We start from the raw sequence: 18,610 nt of genomic DNA, 5'->3' as shown, positions 1-18,610 counted from the left end.
ATTCATTATATTCCCTATGTAAAGAGCTCCGCCCCTGTGCTGTGATTGGCTAGAAGTTCAGACTTTGAGCCAATAACCTTTATTGAAAGCCATACGATCAGAACTACTCGCCAATCCTTACCTAGGAGGCGGGATGTCTTCCCCCGAATACGGGTGGGAAACGTATAACGCCCTGGTGAAGCGACGTCAGTGTTTGTGTGCGGTTCTCGGAAAGATGGCGGAGGCTGCCGCGGTTCCTCCGCATCGCTTTTTTTGTCACTGTTGTAAAGGCGAAGTGAGACCGAAACTCCCGGTAAGCCTGCACGTTTGTCTTAGAGCGGTCTTTTCGATACGGTGGCTGACGAACGCGTGTCCGACTCCCCCGAGCGTGTGACACGGGATTGAGCCGTGTCGAGGCTCGGGGACGAGGCTAGGCTAGCTCGGCCGCTCTCAGCTAACGCTCTAGCGTTACTCTTAGGGTTGCGAGCTAACTTTGCTAGCCTGTCCTAGGTGCCTGGGCTGTAATAGGGCCTCGATAGCAACCGAAACACACACACACACACACACACACACACACACACACACACACACACACACACACACACACACTTTGTTGGGGTTTTGTATTTTCTAGGCCGTGGGTTGATGTGTTGTCGTTGGTTCTTTGGCTGTGGACGGATGAACTCGGTGTCTGTGGAAGGTCAGATCCACAGCTGAGGGTTTATTTATTTATAAAGTGAGGCTTTGTTTATTTGTGGTGTATTAATACACAATTCTGTGACACAGAATAGTCCAGCCAGGCCATTATTTTCATGAAGTAACATATAGTTAAATCGAAAGTAAATAGTCGTGTATGGTGTTTTTTCCCAGCCCCTTTCATTTTGCAGCCCTTCTCAGTAGATATACATCTGTCTTCTGATTGACACTGAACTGAAATTAAAAGCACTTCGTTCCCTAATAAGGTCACACTGTGTGCTGGGTCTTCTTCACTTTTTTTTTTTTACCTCTTATTAAATGACTGCCACACACACTGATTCATGACTTGTGGTTTGGGTTCAACAGAGAATCTTTTGCCAAGTTGATTATCTGACCCGATCAGTTGGACTCCAGCTGCCCCTAATGCAGCTTTAGATCATATACACCCTAAACAACCCCTAGAATGGGGAAGTACAGTCATGCCAACATCTCACGTGGTTTACTTCTAATTTACTTCCACTGCTACATACTGATAGATCTCCTGTGTTTAGGAGTATATCTGCCCCAGATGTGACTCTGGATTTATTGAGGAGGTGCCCGAAGACTCCAGGTGAAGATAATTTTTATGTGGCTTGTATACGTATGGATGTGTGTGTATGTGTGTACCTATCTATATATCTATAATATGATATATTTTTAAACTGACATTCTTTCAGCTTTTATTCATGATAACACTACAGAAAGTGTGATTACAGCAGCTCTGGTTGACATGTCACGAGTCCATGTCTGTGACATTCAATACTTTTGCTGGAAAGTTCGAATGTATGAAATAGTGATGGTTTAGACACAGCGATGAATAACATTGTGATTGTGTTTCTTTAGTCTTTTGGACAATAATACAAATGGCCTTGATGACACAGCGTCACAGTTTGCAGAGGTAAGTTGTTGTTTTTTTTTTTCTTTGAAAATCATTTTTATGAAGGGGGGAAAAAAGAACCCATTTTTTTCCACTTCTCTCTAAATGACAGCACATCATTGGTTGAAGAAAACAAAAGACTGAACATGCCTGTTTAGAGTTGAACTGATATTTGGTTGTTATTCGTAAATAGATGCTTTGAATGTACATTAGTCAAGATTAGGTCTCTAGCAGTAAGATGAAGCTTCATTATTTATTTATTATTTATTATTTTTACATTATCTTTCCAGTTGATAAACACCAACGGCACGCCGATTTAACATCCAATCAATGTTTAATAATTTAATAAATAATACATTACATGAAATTCATAAAATCTCCAACATGCACTCATTCTGTTTTTAAAACAAGACATGAGCAAAGATTAAGCAATGTTCACTGTATATGTTCTGCATTAAACTCTATTACTACTACTATCATTTGTGCTTTTTCACGTCATTCCACTGCCTAAAAATTATAACATTATTAAGTCAAGTCAAGTCAGGTTTATTTGTATAGCGCTTTTCACAACAGACATTGTCTCAAAGCAGCTTTACACAAATCAACAGTTAAGGTGAATGGTGTGTATTTATCCCTGATGAGCAAGCCGTGGTGACTGTGGCAAGGAAAAACTCCCTTAGATGTTATGAGGAAGAAACCTTGAGAGGAACCAGACTCAAAAGGGGAACCCATCCTCATCTGGGTGACATCAAGAGTTTAATCATAAATCTTTCAACAATACAGAACACTGGAGAGTGAGAACTAACATGAGCACTGGAGTATAAGATTATAAGTGATGTTCTTTCTGCAGTCTTATACAGTCTATATGGTTAGTAGCTCCTAGTTTTATGAGCTCAGCATTTGTGATCATCATAGATCCAGCATCAGCTTCTCCATGCCAGAGCCTTTAAACACTCCAGGAGGTCCAATGTCAAACTCCACACATGTAGCGGGATCCAAATGGCACTGGTACGTCTCTAGATGGTTCGGGATGTTTGCGAGTTCGGCATCTACTTCTTCAAAGGTCCATAATCATCAAGATGGTGGGAGGTGACTGGAGCTGGCCAAACCTCAGGGTGTCTCGGGATGGGGAAAGAGAGAGAAGCAGTGGAGAGGAATTAGCGTAGCTGCTGTTCATGATATTAACAGCACAAGTTGATAATGTGCATGTGATCAGACGTTCTGGAGCACAAGGTTATGATATGTGATGTGTGTTATGTGTATGCTTTGCTAAAAAGATATGTTTTTAATCTACACTTAAACTGGAAGAGTGTGTCTGAGCCCCGAACACTGTCAGGAAGACTATTCCAGAGTTTAGGAGCTAAATGTGAAAATGCTCTACCACCTTTAGTGGACTTTGCTATTCTAGGAACTACTAGAAGCCCAGAGTTTTGAGATCTAAGGGAGCGTGGTGGATTGTAGCAAGTTAAAAGACTGGATAGATACATGGGAGCCAAACCATTTAGTGCTTTATAAGTGAGAAGTAATAGTTTGTAGTCTATTCGAAACTTAACAGGAAGCCAATGTAGGGACGATAAGATCGGGGTTATGTGATCATATTTTCTTGACCTTGTAAGAACTCTGGCTGCTGCATTCTGGACTAACTGAAGCTTGTTTATTAATGACGCAGGACATAGCATAGAGATACATAGAATGTATCTCATATTGATGAGACCAAGAGTGTTTTTGCTTCCCTGTTTTATTTAAATGTTTGTTTATTTTGCTAATGAGTTTAAATGTTTGTGGACACCTGGCCACTGCACCCATATGTGATTTCCTCAGATTTTTGACACACAATTCGAAGCACACAAAAATATAGCATGTCTTAAAAAAAATAAAAATAAATGCATGCTGTTACACTACATTTTCCCTGGAAATGCAGGGCCCACACATGCTCATGCGCTCAAAGCGGGGTTTATGAAGGCAGGGTTTATGAAGGCGGGGTTCGTGGCTTAACTCAGAATGAACTTTACTCATTCACACCTTTGGGATGAACTGGAACACTGCACACGAGGCCACCCCACCCAACACAAGTGTCTGACTTATCTATTGCTCTTGTTGCTGAATGAACAGAAATCTCTACAGCCACATTCCAAAATCTAGTAGCAAAGCGGTCCCAGAGGAGTGGAGGTTATTATAACTATAACGATGTTCAACAAGCACTTGCTGGTGTGATGGTCAGGTGTCCACATACTTCTGGTCGTAGTGTAACTAATTCTATGGTGTTTTGTTTATTCGACGTATTGCCTTCCTCTCTAAGTGCTACACATGTATTCACTTGATTTGTTATGTAAGGTGGGCATTTTCAGAGCTTTATAGAGATTGTGATTTAACACATTTGCAGGAGGAACATTTGCTGATTCTGTGTCCAGCTTCGTTATCTTCACTAGTAGTAAATTCTTCTGTCTTATCTGCATCTTTAGCAGGAATGTTGTTTAGTTTTCAACATCATTTCGATTTCATATAGCACATTTTATACTCTTGACTACATATTTGTAGTAATAAGAGCTTTTTCTTTCCACACATCTCCTTGCTGTAGCTCTGGCAGCTTCTGTTTGTGGAGCGGCCGTTCACAGTGGATTTGGACAGCCCCGACTCCGAGCCACGGGTTCCAGGGGGTGCTGTAGGATTAGGTCTGGGAGGAGGACCATTTGGTGGCTCTGTCCCTGGGGGCCTCAGCGGGACCCTCGGTGGCCCGTTAGGAGGGGGAGGAGAGCACTGGGGTCCCAGCCGTCCCCCTCGCCTGCACACACAGAGGAGATACAGATCCAGAGGAAGCAGTCGGCCGGATCGTTCTCCTGCTGTAGAGGGGTAAGTCCCGCCCTTATGGGTTCCACCCATTTTGGCTCGGTGGTACTACTTCCATTTATCTTCAAGCTTTTTTCTGACACAGTTGTATATATCACACCCCAGTAAAGGTTTCATCAGTTAATCGGGATATGACACACACTGTCTGGTTTTTGTTTTTTCCCTTCCCTCTGTCTTTCTCTGTATCGCCTCAGGTTATTCTCAAGAATGTTGTAGGTGCCTCCTGCTTGCCTGTTGCCAAGTTTGAATGCTAATCTCTTCTGTTTAGTTGTAAAGTCACTTTATATGAAATATGAATTTCATCTGTCTTGTAATAAGTCATCTTATTGGTCTTTAATTTAAGAGAGATTTACTAAAGTCTTTAAGAAGGGAACAGAGCTACCAAGACAAGAATGATACATGGTTAGATTCCAGAGGTAGACAATAAAAACTGCATGGTATAGGTACGCTGTTATCCAGTATAATGAGTCTCACTAAGGTGCTGTGCCACACAGAGCGATGGAATGAGGAATGAACGCCATTCTTCTTAAATATAGTCTCTCACTTAGTCCAGCTTAAATTGTTTTGCTTTTTATTTAAACAAGAATACATTGGCTGTTTGACTTTAATTTCCTTGATAAGGGTGAAAAGGAAAGAAAGCCAGTGTGTCTTATTTGCAGAACTGCACACTTGCTTCACTGCTACATCCTTTCAAATAAATTTTTTTGTTCATGTCACCGTGTGCTTCTTTTAATGAGCCCACTTACTGTTCATGCTGCGTGTCTCATGTTGGCAGTCCTTACACTTTTTAATATAGGCAAACGGTAGCTCAGTGGTAAAGGTGTTGGTCAGGTCAGTATCACAAAGTTGTTACTGCTGGGCCCCTGAGCAAGGCCCTTAAATCTCAACTGCTCAGTTCTGTACTGTATACGTTGGTATAATTGTAAGGCCGCTCTGGATAAGGATGTTTGCTAAATGCCATTTTTAATTAATGATGTGTTCAGTTTATATATATATATATATATATATATATATATATATATATATATATATATATATATATATATATATATATATATATATTAATATAATATAATATAGAGTACAGACCAAAAGTTTGGACACACCTTCTCATTCAAAGAGTTTTCTTTATTTTCATGACTATGAAAATTGTAGATTCACACTGAAGGCATCAAAACTATGAATTAACACGTGGAATTATATATGGAATTATATACATAACAAAAAAGTGTGAAACATCTGAAAAATGTCATATTCTAGGTTCTTCAAAGTAGCCACCTTTTGCTTTGATTACTGCTTTGCACACTCTTGGCATTCTCTTGATGAGCTTCAAGAGGTAGTCACCTGAAATGGTCTTCCAACAGTCTTGAAGGAGTTCCCCGAGAGATGCTGCACTCTGCGGTCCAGCTCACCCCTAAACCATCTCGATTGGGTTCAGGTCCGGTGACTGTGGAGGCCAGGTCATCTGGCGCAGCACCCCATCACTCTCCTTCTTGGTCAAATAGCCCTCGATGCCTTCAGTGTGAATCTACTTTTTTCATAGTCATGAAAATAAAGAAAACTCTTTGAATGAGAAGGTGTGTCCAAACTTTTGGTCTGTACTGTGTGTGTGTGTGTGTGTGTGTGTGTGTGTGTGTGTGTGTGTGTGTATGTGTGTATGTGTGTATGTGTGTATGTGTGTATGTGTATGTGTATGTGTGTGTGTGTGTGTGTAATATATATATATATATATATATATATATATATATATATATGTGTGTGTGTGTGTGTGTGTGTGTATATATATGTGTGTGTGTGTGTAAACTAATAAAGACTATAAGATGTAAGTATGATGCATTATATGACCAAAAGTATCTGGACAGCAATATGGCGGTTCCCAAAACTGTTACCTCATAGTACACAATGCTTTTATAAGCTGTAGCATCCATTATGACTAAGTAATGCTTTGGTTGGTAAAGTGTATATAAGAGAAAATGGTGTATAAATTGCAAAGGAATGTTGTTGTTTTTTTAACTCTGTATTGTTTTTGTGTTTTTTATTTTGTTTTTTTTAGAATAGTACAACAGTTTCTTGCTGGCCTTTTTGCCAATTCAGGTGCTCCAGGTTCACCTCCTCTCTCATGGTAAATACAAATATGGTCAAAATAATATATACAATAATTGTTACCATAAAAACATCATTCTGACATCGTAATATGTTATTTTTAATCAGTGACATTGTGTAAAGTGTGTGTGTGTGTGTGTGTGCGTGTGTGTCCCTGTGATATCAGGACAGGCATGCTGCACTCAAATCCTGGTGACTATGCCTGGGGGCAGGGGGGTCTGGATGCAGTCATTACACAGGTACTTGCAAATAAAGTAGTATGAGTGTTACAAACTGATTAAATGTTCTTTTTTGTTTTTTAAATAATAACTTTTCCCCTCTCTCTCGCTCACACACGCTCAGTTACTGGGTCAGTTCGAGAACACAGGTCCTCCTCCTGCAGAGAAAGAGAAAATCTCTTCCCTCCCCACAGTCATTGTTTCTCAGGAACAGGCTGGTCAGTTTCTTTATGTTCCCCCTTGTCATGGCCTTCCTTTTCTTACCCCACAAAAAGCTAGCTAGTGTTGCTTTTTGGACTTTTGCAAAATTAGAACACTTTAAAAAGGCCACTTTGCATCTGTAAACGAATCCTCCTTCCTCTGTTCCTTACACAGACAGCAGTTTGGAGTGTCCGGTGTGTAAAGAGGACTACACAGTCGGGGAGCCAGTCAGGCAGCTGCCCTGCAACCACTTCTTCCACAGTGACTGCATTGTACCCTGGTTAGAACTGGTGAGACTGGGTCTGGACAGGGAGTCGGGGAGTCTTACCAAAAATCACCATTTATTTTAGTGCCAATAATATTACTTATATTTTACAAAATACTTCATTTAAAATGTAGTCTGCCAGTTTTACTGAAGATGCTTTAAATTGTTAAAAAGATGCATGAGGGCTATTCATACTTACTAAAACATACAGTATCTTACAAAAGTGAGTACACCCCTCACATTTTAGCAACCATTTAGGATATCTTCTTAAGGGACAATACTATGAAAATGAAACTTGGATATATTTCACAGTAGCCATTACTATATTATATATGATATTATCTAATTTTTGTCCTGGCAAATCATTATGTAGAGAGGTGTGGTAAAAGTGTACTCATGGTGATTATTAAACCAAAATTTTATATAACCTGATTTTAAAAGAAAGCACTATACATGTGACTGGATTTAAAGGTTACTCTCCTCTCTGTAAAGTGCAATAAGACATGACCCCAAATATGACTGGAAGAAGCTCAGTGGTTAAGATGTTGGACTTTGGATCAGAAGGTTGTGTAAATGATTATGAACAATTAATGTGTGCAAACCTGTATTGCGACAATGCAAAAAGTCTTCACAAATATCTACATAAAAGTGCCTGAAAAGCCATTCCAAGCATTTTCTAGCCAGCTATTTAGGGCTACAGCATTTAATAACTTGGAAATAAATGTGATTCCATGTTCCTCCCCCGTGTTGCAGATTATTTGATATTGCTATTCACACATCGGTCTTCAAGGTCTCCTGTATATGAGCCGTTTAGGTTGATTTTCAAGTAGTGGTAGCTTTGCTATGTGCTGTGGAGTGAATGATGGGAGAAAAATATATATCAAGTTGACTGATTGCTGCAGGTAATTGGCAGTAACTAGGTTACCATTTGAATGTGATGAATATGTATGTCCACAAGCCTCACATTTATTGAATTCTCTCTTCCTTTCTTTCTGCAGCATGACACATGTCCGGTATGCAGGAAGAGTTTGAGTGGAGAGGACAGCAGCAATCAGCCCCCCTCAGAGCCCTCTTCCGTAAACACGGAGCCCCGCACACAGGAAAGATGGTCCTACTGAGATGCCCACACACGCCTCTTTTCATCTCCGCTGTTTCAGTCTAACTCTCAATACAACAAACGCGTGAGGATTTGCCAATATTCGGCATTCCTTGTCTTAACGCCAGCCTCTCTCTCTCTCTCTCTCTCTCGTTATCCATTTTCAATCTTACCACTTTCATATGGTCTACTATGGCTTGTTTACCGTTTTACTTTTTATCGCTCAACACTTCGTCTGTCGTGGCCTGTCTGTAGCCTCCTTTTCGTCTCTGCATCGACACTTTGACCTTAATTCCGAGGTGTTTGCACTTAACACCTCTCGTCCTGGCGTCTGCTTTCCCAGGCTACTGACTCTGAAGGCCGTCCATGTTCCCAGTCATCTTGTAGGCATAACGCTATTTGAGCCATCCTCCTTTTAAATGTGCAGTGTTATGCACTACCCATAAAGCTGAACTGCACACGCTACAAAGAGCCAACCGCTGTTCAGCCTAATAGCCGTGGGGTTCGGTGGGTCCCCAAGGCTTATTCTACTGATTGGTTGCCCTTGACCTCTTTTCTCTCACCGCTTAGCGCGCCTGTTCATTGGGTCACGTTGTCCTGTCCTGGTAGTCGTTTCCAGTCTCGGAGCTCTATTCTTTCCTCTCCCTCTTGCCATCTGTGCACTTCTCCCAGGTGTAAATATCACAGGCACACACGGTGTCCCTCTCATCGTCCCCTTATTGGCATCACTCCTTTTCTTTTCTTTTTTTTTTTTTGTAAATAATTTTAGTTCAAGAAGCTCATTCAAAGGAGAAAAAAAAAACAAAAGGAAAGGAATACTGCATATAAAATGGTGAATCCCTAAATATTAAAATATATATTATATAAATCATGTGTTGTTATTGTATTGATGATGATAAAACTGAATAAAAATCAGTTAACCTTGATCTTGGTTAAAACAGGTTTACATAAAATTTTACATGATTCATATGTACAAAAGCCAAGGACACCATTTGATTTCAGCATTTTATTTAATTGAAATGCTTTGTTGGTCGCTTTGTCTACAGCATCCATATACAAGTTTGTTTATGTCTTTTTATTTCCCCTGTCCTAACTTATTGTAGTGCATTTTAATACTCATTTAATAGTAATTTTCCAAGTTTTTAGCCTGATAAATTGCCATTGGTTACACACAAGGTCGTTGTGCTTGTGTTTGATCGAGAAGCAATAGCAATTAGCTGTGTTAACAACAATGAGATTCATGTAATGAAAGTCAGACATGGTTTACAAAGGTTACTGTTGTTTGTATTTGAACTGTAGCCTCTTGCATTCCTCTGACTGAGCAGTCTGTTATGGCATATGCATTTTTTAAACGCATCACTAGATTCCTAGAACCAGTGCTGTCTTCTCAAGATAATGGCAGCCTTTACTGTCAAAACCTCATGGAATTGTTTCCATCCAATTATGTACATGTTGCTTCAAACTGTCATCAATTTATCACATTAAAAGCAGGTCAAGCACATGTTGAAGTTTCAAGTCACTGTAAATTCTGTTAATGACCAATTATGCATATTAAAGCTTCTACATCTCTTTTTCACACGTGGACATAACACCTTTTTGGAATTTTTTTTTTTTACATTGAAAATATTGCAGCCTCTAAGTACCTTAAAGCTACAGAATCAACTTAAAATCACTGCAAAACATTCCAGATTGGATATTACAGTATTGTTCAAAATAATAGCAGTACAATGTGACTAACCAGAATAATCCAGGTTTTTAGTAGATTTTTTTATTGCTACATGGCAAACAAGTTACCAGTAGGTGCAGTAGATTCTCAGAAAACAAACAAGACCCAGCATTCATGATATGCACGCTCGTAAGGCTGTGCAATTGGGCAATTAGTTGAAAGGGGTGTGTTTAAAAAAAATAGCAGTGTGGCATTCAATCACTGAGGTCATCAATTTTGTGAAAAAACAGGTGTGAATCAAGTTGCCCCTATTTAAGGATGAAGCCAGCACTTGTTGAACATGCATTTGAAAGCCTGAGGAAAATGGGTCGTTCAAGACATTGTTCAGAAGAACAGCGTACTTTGATTAAAAAGTTGATTGGAGAGGGGAAACCTATAAAGAGGTGCAAAAAATTATAGGCTGTTCAGCTAAAATGATCTCCAATGCCTTAAAATGGAGAGCAAAACCAGAGAGACGTGGAAGAAAACGGAAGACAACCATCAAAATGGATCGAAGAATAACCAGAATGGCAAAGGCTCAGCCAATGATCAGCTCCAGGATGATCAAAGACAGTCTGGAGTTACCTGTAAGTACTGTGACAGTTAGAAGACGTCTGTGTGAAGCTAATCTATTTTCAAGAATCCCCATAAGTCCCTCTGTTAAAAAGGCATGTGCAGAAGAGGTTATAATTTGCCAAAGAACACATCAACTGGCCTAAAGAGAAATGGAGGAACATTTTGTGGACTGATGAGAGTAAAATTGTTCTATTTGGGTCCAAGAGCCACAGACAGTTTGTGAGACGACCCCCAAACTCTGAATTCAAGCCACAGTACACAGTGAAGACAGTGAAGCATGGTGGTGCAAGCATCATGATATGGGCATGTTTCTCCTACTATGGTGTTGGGCCTATTTATCGCATACCAGGGATCATGGATCAGTTTGCATATGTCAAAATACTTGAAGAGGTCATGTTGCCTTATGCTGAAGAGGACATGCCCTTGAAATGGTTGTTTCAACAAGACAATGACCCCAAACACACTAGTAAACGAGCAAAGTCTTGGTTCCAAACCAACAAAATTAATGTTATGGAGTGGCCAGCCCAATCCCCGGACCTTAATCCAATCGAGAGCTTGTGGGGTGATATCAAAAATGCTGTTTTCTGAAGCAAAACCAAGAAATGTAAATGAATTGTGGAATGTTGTTAAAGAATCATGGAGTGGAATAACAGCTGAGAGGTGCCACAAGTTGGTTGACTCCATGCCACACAGATGTGAAGCAGTTTTAAAAAACTGTGGTCATAACTGTTTAGTGATTCACAGGATTGCTAAATCCTAGAAACAAATGTTTGTACAAAATAGTTTTGAGTTTGTACAGTCAACGGCACACACTGCTATTTTTTTAAACACACCCCTTTCAACTAATTGCCCAATTGCACAGCCTTACGAGCGTGCATATCATGAATGCTGGGTCTTGTTTGTTTTCTGAGAATCTACTGCACCAACTGGTAACTTGTTTGCCACGTAGCAATAAAAAATATACTAAAAACCTGGATTATTCTGGTTAGTCACATTGTACTGCTATTATTTTGAACAATACTGTATATTATATTCAGTTTTAGTCAAGAGATCATCATTGTGACCTCAAAAAAAAAAGTTTTCACTGCTGTGTCTTAACTAAATAACAGTCATGACTGCTAGATATAATTTTTATTAGAGTGATTTAGTGATTTCCAGTGTGATTATTTGTAGCATCGCTGAAATATTTGCATGTTTAGTGTTCCATTAATGGTTGCATAAATGTACCTATACTTGAATACTGCTATTTAAGATGTGGCCCACAGTAGTGTGAGGATGGAGTGAGGAGGAGCACTTGTAGGCAGAAAGCCCAGGGTCTGGTCCCATACTTCAAACTGCACCTCAGCATCAGACCTGTAGGTTCACACACACACACAAAAAAAAAACATTATAAAATGCTGTGTTAAGGCAAAAAAACATTTATAGTACAGGGATCATATTCAGGTTATTTTGACCATAGAGATGCATTAAAAAAGTATTGTTTTCATAAAGCTTGAAGATACAATATATGGACAAAAGTATTGGGACATCTGACTGTTCCTCCTGTATGTGGTGGTTCTTCAAACTATTACCACAATGTAGGAAATAAAATATCTGGATGTATAATTTGGATCTCGGAAACACAAACCTGTTCCAGCATGGCAATGCCCCTGTGTACAAAGTGAGAGGAGAGGAGAGAGAGAGAGAGAGAGAGAGAGAGAGAGAGAGAGAGAGAGAGAGAGAGAGAGAGATAGATAGATAGATAGATAGATAGATAGATAGATAGATAGATAGATAGATAGATAGATAGTTTAGAGAGGAAGATTATGAGTGGCCTTCTATAGAGCTCTGATCTCAAGTCTCCTCACCTACATCAATACCTGACTTTACTGACACCATTATGGCTGATGAACAGAAATCTCCACAAGCACACTCCAAAGTCTCGTGGAACATCTTCCCAAAAGAGTGGAGGGAATTATAAGAGTAAATTGGGACTAAATGCGGAATGTGATGCTCAAAAAGCACATACCGTACTTATGACCAGATGTCTGTAAACCTTTGGCAATATAGTGTATTCTAATGTGGATTGAGAAAAGGTGAATATTTTATCTATCCATTGTTTATTTACAGTTACACCAGTACACCTGCACACACACACACACACACACACACACACACACACCCAGGATCCCCAAGCATATGAATCACCATGTAAATATTTTCATGATTTATACAGTATTACTAATATTTTTACAATTATATTACTAAAAAAACCATGTCCACAATGTAAAGGCTGTGAAGGTTAAAGAAAAAATCTTAAATGGCACATGAATGTTTATCATTTATAACTGGCTTTTGTCAATTAAACTTATTTAACATCATGTTGCTTTATTTTCACTTTGGGCAATGGCTTCCTACATTACCCACAATGCAGTGGATAACAATTCAAGAGGGAATTAGAGCGTACATCTGCAGTCATATAAAAAGAAACCGATGCAGCAGAACATTGGTCATGCAGCCTGTCCAGCTCTTTCAAATCCCGATCTCTACATTCACTCGTGAGTAAGAAAAGAAGCTCCTGCTTATGTGTTTATCATCTTAACAGCAAAACTGTTTCTTTTAAATGTCTTTGTACCTGTACGAGCAAAATCCCCCATGACATCAGCGTGGGGACAAGTTCCAACTGCTAACACCTCACAGGAATAACGACAATTACAAATTATCACCGACATCAGTTTTAATATAAATATCAGTGGTGGACAAAAACAAAAGAAATGAAATCCGTTTTCTGAAGTATTTTTTATTTGGGGAGGCTTTTACTTCACTACATTTCAAAGTAAAATATCTTTTTACTCAACTACATTTTGTGAAATCAATCATTCCTTTTTTACGTATGAGTGGAAAAAACCTAACTGGTCAATCACACAGCAAGCCACCAAATAGTTTTGATTGGCGCTTGCTGGTGATGGATAAATTCTTGACTTACTACTGAAAAACTTACTACAACACCCTTGGACTTATTTGCAAATTTTTTATAAATATCAATCAGTGTTTAACTCTAATATCATTCTATTAATAGATTGGTGTAACAGAGGCTTTTCCCATAAACTGAGTTGATTAAACAACAGTTTTGTGACAGAAATAAAAATAGGAACATTATAGCCATAATAAATCATAGTACTGTGGATACTTAAGTACATTTGAAGGCAAATACATTTGTACTTTTACTCAAGTGAAAGTTTAAAGGGAACATTTTTATGTTTACTGGAGTCATATTTTACAAAGTGTATCTCTCAATTTAACTCAAGTACATCCATTGTCAAGTCAAGTTTATCTCTATAGCGCTTTTCACAACAGACATTGTCTCAAAGCAGCTTTACAGAAACCAACAGTCAAGGTGAATGGTGTGTGTGTATTTATCCCTGATGAGCAAGCCTGCGACTGTGGCAAGGAAAAACTCCCTTAGATGTTATGAGGAAGAAACCTTGAGAGGAACCAGACTCAAAAGGGGAACCCATCCTCATTTGTGTGACATCAAGAGTTTAATCACAAATCTTTCAACAATACAGAACACTGGAGAGTGAGAACTAACATGAGTACTGGAGTGTAAGATTATGAGTAATGTTCTCTCATTTGTGGTTATAAAACTATATATAACTGTTGTTTTTCTCACCTGTTTAAGACAATCAGCAGTACTGAACCATCAGGTCTGAGGAAGGCTGATGTTTCCAACGAGGTGTGTTCAGAAGTAGACAGCCCTATTCTCCGAGACCCCTCCCACAGGAACTTGCTGCGAGTGTTGAATTAAATATTTGAAAGGAACGAATTAAAAAAAGAACAAATTAAATCCATCAAAAAGTCATCAAGTGCCTATAATGAACACTGCAGCACATGACATCATCTGAACTTTACACACCTTCTATGACATGCATGTGACTGTCTAAAACACGCTCACCTGAAGTGGGCCATGCTGTAAAACATCGGCTGCTTGTAAAAGACGTCTTTGCTCTGGTCCACAATAATGGAACTGTCCACAAAATTCTTGACCCAGTTTGGTCCACCACTCATATCGAGTGCTAAGTTCCAGTCTGTCCATCCAGCCACATAGTTATTTAGGTCCTGTAAGCAAGAGTTTTTTGGTGTTTTTTTTTAAACAAAATGCTGGCAAAATAAGAAACATTAATGTTCACATAAAAAAAATTACATTGTAGTCCAAGGTGTCTGTACTGCATTAAAACAAAGATATAAAGATATATTTCAGTAACAATGGAAGAATAAAGCTCAGAGAATATTTAATATGCTACTTTGGGGCATTGATAAATACAAATTAGACAAAAGAATAAATAAATAAACAGCCATCATCAGCGTTTTTATGCAATGTAAAATTAGAATAGAAATGGCCATGAACTAATTACCCTGGAATACCTCTATAATGTCATGGGCATAATCTTCAGCTCTTTCCCAGCTGCCCAAACGCACACCACGGTCAATATTGCGCCAACCAGTAGACGCCTCTGTGCCCAAAATGAAGTACTCAGGGTAGAGGTCATGTGTGGCCGTCAGTGTGAATTTGGCAGGAACGAATTGATCCAAGTACCAGTGAACGCCGATGCCGTGGACATATTGAGCGGCATGAATATCACTCAGAACCTACAGCAAGAAAGAGTCACTGAGAGCTCTGACCTTTTTTTCTCTTTTTATTCTTAAGATTTACTTGTTTTATGTACCATGCCTATTAGCTCCTAACATGCACATGAGTCTCGGCTAATCCAAAATGTGCACCATCCCACCCCTCATTTTTACTTTACTTACCACTCTGGCCCAGTAAGGAAGCAGGAGTCTCTGGTCATCTAGGATTATAAGGCGGGTTTTGGAATATGGAGATGAATGGAGTGTAGGACCGAGGTCCATAGCAATCCAATCGCGCTGAAGCTCAGGAGTAAAACCCAAAGCCTGGAAGCTGTAATTGGTCAATTCACCTGCAGTGGGTTCATTTCCTGTGGTCAGCCCCCAGAATGAGAGATTGTGCTTCTCATACTCTTCCAGAAATCTGAGAGAGGAATATCAGGTAGGTAGATGAAGAAAAAAAAATGAGTAAAGGAACTCTTGTTACTTGTTTCAAAAAGTATTAGGAGCATGTTTTCATTGGAATTAGATTAGTAATAGTGTAAAAAGCACAAAAAAATATATTTCAAACAATGTATATTGGGTATTCAGCTGCCTCAAAGACACAACAGATTGGATAGTCACTCCTTTATTATTGGACATGAGAAAATAAATAGTAAAATGTGATGACTCTGACTAAGCATACTAATAGTACAGTTTGCTTACCTTATATAGTACTGCGCCCATGTTTTATACGCTTTGCCCCCAGGCTTTCCTTTAAGCGACCCCTTCCCTATGAGCACACCACTGGTCTTCAACCAAGCTGGTGAGCTCCAGGCAGAAGCGAACAGCGACAGTGGACGAGCAGACAGGGCTTGTGCCTTCTGCAGCAAAGGAATCTGTGAAGGATTATTAATGATTGTTAGCACAAAGTTACCGTAATTAGATGCACAACCAGGATCAATCGTGCCTTTCTACCTTCATGCGCGTGTCTTCTTCAGCCAGGCTAAAGTTACGCAAGCTGTAGTCCTCTGGCAAGTCGGCGTATGTATACAGACGAGTCGAAAAATCACAACTTCCCATCGGTACTCGGACCATGTTGTATTCTATACCTATAAACATATGACAGGCAGAATGCGAATGGTTCATGTGGCTTACTTCATATGCAAATTTAAAACCATGACATCACTGCCCATCCTTATGAAGATTTACACCCAGATTAAATATACTTATTGTTAACTTATTTGTGTTTTTGGAACGTTTTGTAGTTGTTGTTTTTTCTTTCATTTGTGCCTTATTTGTGTCTTTTAGTGTTTTACATGTAAAGCATAAAAAAGATTTGATATTCAAAATATGTGACAAGTAAAACTATAATTGTTACCTAATATTAAAAGATTATTAATTTTAGTAACAGCGTTTATACGTCTATCCTGTTTTATAATGAATACTAATTTTACACAATTTTATCCCCTTATTATTCCGTAAAACCTATAACTCTTCCATTCTGTCTTTCTCTGTTGTTTTTTTTTTTTCTCTCTCACTCACCCTCTGGGGAAAAATACTGTCTGAGCAGCTGGTCCTGGGCTCTACTCGACAGCGAGAGAATGTTCATGGCAGCCGCATCTGTCATGGCTCCTCCAAAGCCCTTAACATGCTGGTACTTTTCTGTGGGGACCACAGTGATCCTGAGAGCTAAGAGAGACAAGCAGGCAAGAAAGAAACTGGGTCAGTGCTGGGAATAGTCACTTTAGATTTATTCTTAGCAACTTTAATGATGTCCTAATAAATGTGTAATGCTACAGTTCAGAATCTTTCTTCCACACATTGTTATATTTGTTGAATTCTTCACTCTGCATAACAGCACATGGAGTGTATCATACGTGGAACTGAAAACATCTATTATCTCTTATTTTGGTGGCTTACTGAGGTATTACGAAAGAGGAAGCTGATATGTGTTTAAAAGGAGATTACACGGCTGTTTTCACCAGTTAGTTGCAATTCTGCAATCTGAGCAGTAAAAACACATTCTGGCCACTCTTATATGTGCACATTGTTTCACCATGATGTTATTTACAATACCACAATCTCACTTGTTGGTGGTTTGTTTTCTGGAGATCTTTTCCCTTTTTGAGAACTGCTGAGAACAGGATGATCCACTGATTACTAACAGCTGCAGTTTTCCATACCTGCTCCAGTGCTGTTCTTTTGCACAGGTCCCTGGTTCCTCTGAAGTCTCGCACCCGCCCTGCTGCTCAGGAACGACAGGAAGTGGCCCACAGCGGGCAAGCTGACATGACCAACAGAGTCGCAGTATGTAGCATTACACTCACACACTACTGAGCTCTGTCCAAAAGATCTCGCCTTACATTCACTGCTGCCTGCTGGGACAAATTCACACACACACACACACACACACACACACACACACACACACACACACAAACACACTCAAATTCGCCGAACTTTAACCTTAGATTGGAACATTTGAGTTATGTATACAGCTTTATATATTATTTTTCAGTAAACTTCACTTGTCAAGAGCAAAACCATTAGATGTAGACATACCCCACACTACTGTTGATCAGAAAATATTCACAAAGCAATTTTAATTAATTAATCAGTCACACTCAGTATTGAAATGCATTAACCAACCTCTGATGTGTGTGAATGTCCCCGTTAGTAGAAGGATCAGAAAAAACAGATCCGTATTCCTCATACTGCCTCTGCTGCTGCAGCTTACTTTGCTGAAGGAGAAAACACCTGCTCATATTCCCCAGTCATCAACGATCATATTTTACAATACACAGTGTCTATAATTCGTGAACACTCACCTGTAAATTATTTACAGGTACATAAGTCTTTTCCATTCAAGCCATTTGTAAACGTACCACTAATGTGCACTCATGAGCAACATTTTTGTAAACAAAACCTCCACTTCCTGATCATTCGGCTGCCTGCAGTCACATGACGGTCACATGACAGACGAGTTGCTAGCGTACAGTATAGATCTTGCAAAAATCAACATAACCAACTGATTCAGTTTTACACACACACACACACACACATATAACATTTTGTTGTTTGTATCTTTTATTTTGTAACAATTAAAAAAAAATTTACACACGATTAATGCAACGTGCATTTCTGTATTTTTTAAAAATATAAATAAATAAATATAAAATAGGCTAAATTAAATGCAACACATATTTACGATGTCCTTTCTTTACTATATATACATTTAATAAACTGCACCAGATAATCATTTTTAATCACTACAAATTTTGTTGTACTGATATGCACACACACACCGGCAATTAAAACCGTCCGTATGGAAACATAACTAAAGTTCTGTTTGGTGTCCTGATGGTTTACGTCATTTAAAACACCATAATTAACTTTAAAACATTTACAAGAATATTTTCCC

General features: G+C 39.0%; 2 protein-coding genes across 3 annotated transcripts; one reads left to right on the top strand and one right to left on the bottom strand.

Moving 5' to 3' along the window:
* The first annotated feature begins 143 nt into the window (after nt 1–143).
* rnf115a (ring finger protein 115a) lies at nt 144–9,936 on the top strand. The gene is made up of 9 exons (XM_046847041.1): nt 144–292; nt 1,227–1,285; nt 1,558–1,612; nt 4,170–4,441; nt 6,492–6,560; nt 6,708–6,780; nt 6,884–6,977; nt 7,135–7,250; nt 8,224–9,936. The coding sequence occupies exons 1-9, from the start codon at nt 215–217 to the stop codon at nt 8,341–8,343; spliced, it is 936 nt and encodes a 311-aa protein (XP_046702997.1). The 5' UTR covers nt 144–214; the 3' UTR covers nt 8,344–9,936.
* Nucleotides 9,937–11,718: 1,782 nt separating this feature from the next.
* On the bottom strand, nt 11,719–18,162 carry gba (glucosidase, beta, acid). Of its 2 annotated transcripts, none has more exons than XM_046848370.1 (11): nt 18,018–18,162; nt 17,839–17,930; nt 17,373–17,567; nt 16,732–16,878; nt 16,165–16,298; nt 15,913–16,085; nt 15,394–15,631; nt 15,007–15,231; nt 14,537–14,700; nt 14,255–14,371; nt 11,719–11,955 (listed from the first exon to the last, which is right to left on the bottom strand). In XM_046848370.1, the coding sequence occupies exons 2-11, from the start codon at nt 17,900–17,902 to the stop codon at nt 11,850–11,852; spliced, it is 1,563 nt and encodes a 520-aa protein (XP_046704326.1). In that variant the 5' UTR covers nt 17,903–17,930; nt 18,018–18,162; the 3' UTR covers nt 11,719–11,849. The 2 variants fall into 2 exon arrangements, with proteins under 2 accessions (XP_046704326.1, XP_046704327.1); XM_046848371.1 differs by having other exon boundaries at nt 17,373–17,564.
* Nucleotides 18,163–18,610: the final 448 nt, after the last annotated feature.

Source organism: Silurus meridionalis, chromosome 4 (assembly GCF_014805685.1).
Source record: "Silurus meridionalis isolate SWU-2019-XX chromosome 4, ASM1480568v1, whole genome shotgun sequence".
Taxonomy (NCBI): Eukaryota; Metazoa; Chordata; class Actinopteri; order Siluriformes; family Siluridae; genus Silurus; species Silurus meridionalis.
Note: the sequence above shows the minus strand (reverse complement) of the source record. Positions and strands in the feature narration are given on the sequence as shown.

Coding starts and splice junctions, on each gene's coding strand:
- rnf115a (XM_046847041.1), top strand. CDS start 215: ATGGCGGAGGCTGCCGCGGTTCCTCCGCATCGCTTTTTTTGTCACTGT. Junction 293..1,226: donor AAGTGAGACCGAAACTCCCG/GTAAGCCTGCAC, acceptor TCCTGTGTTTAG/GAGTATATCTGCCCCAGATG. Junction 7,251..8,223: donor TTGTACCCTGGTTAGAACTG/GTGAGACTGGGT, acceptor TTCTTTCTGCAG/CATGACACATGTCCGGTATG.
- gba (XM_046848370.1), bottom strand. CDS start 17,902: ATGAGGAATACGGATCTGTTTTTTCTGATCCTTCTACTAACGGGGACA. Junction 16,299..16,731: donor ACAGTATTTTTCCCCAGAGG/GTGAGTGAGAGA, acceptor ATATGTTTATAG/GTATAGAATACAACATGGTC. Junction 15,632..15,912: donor TGGGCGCAGTACTATATAAG/GTAAGCAAACTG, acceptor TTCCTCTCTCAG/ATTTCTGGAAGAGTATGAGA.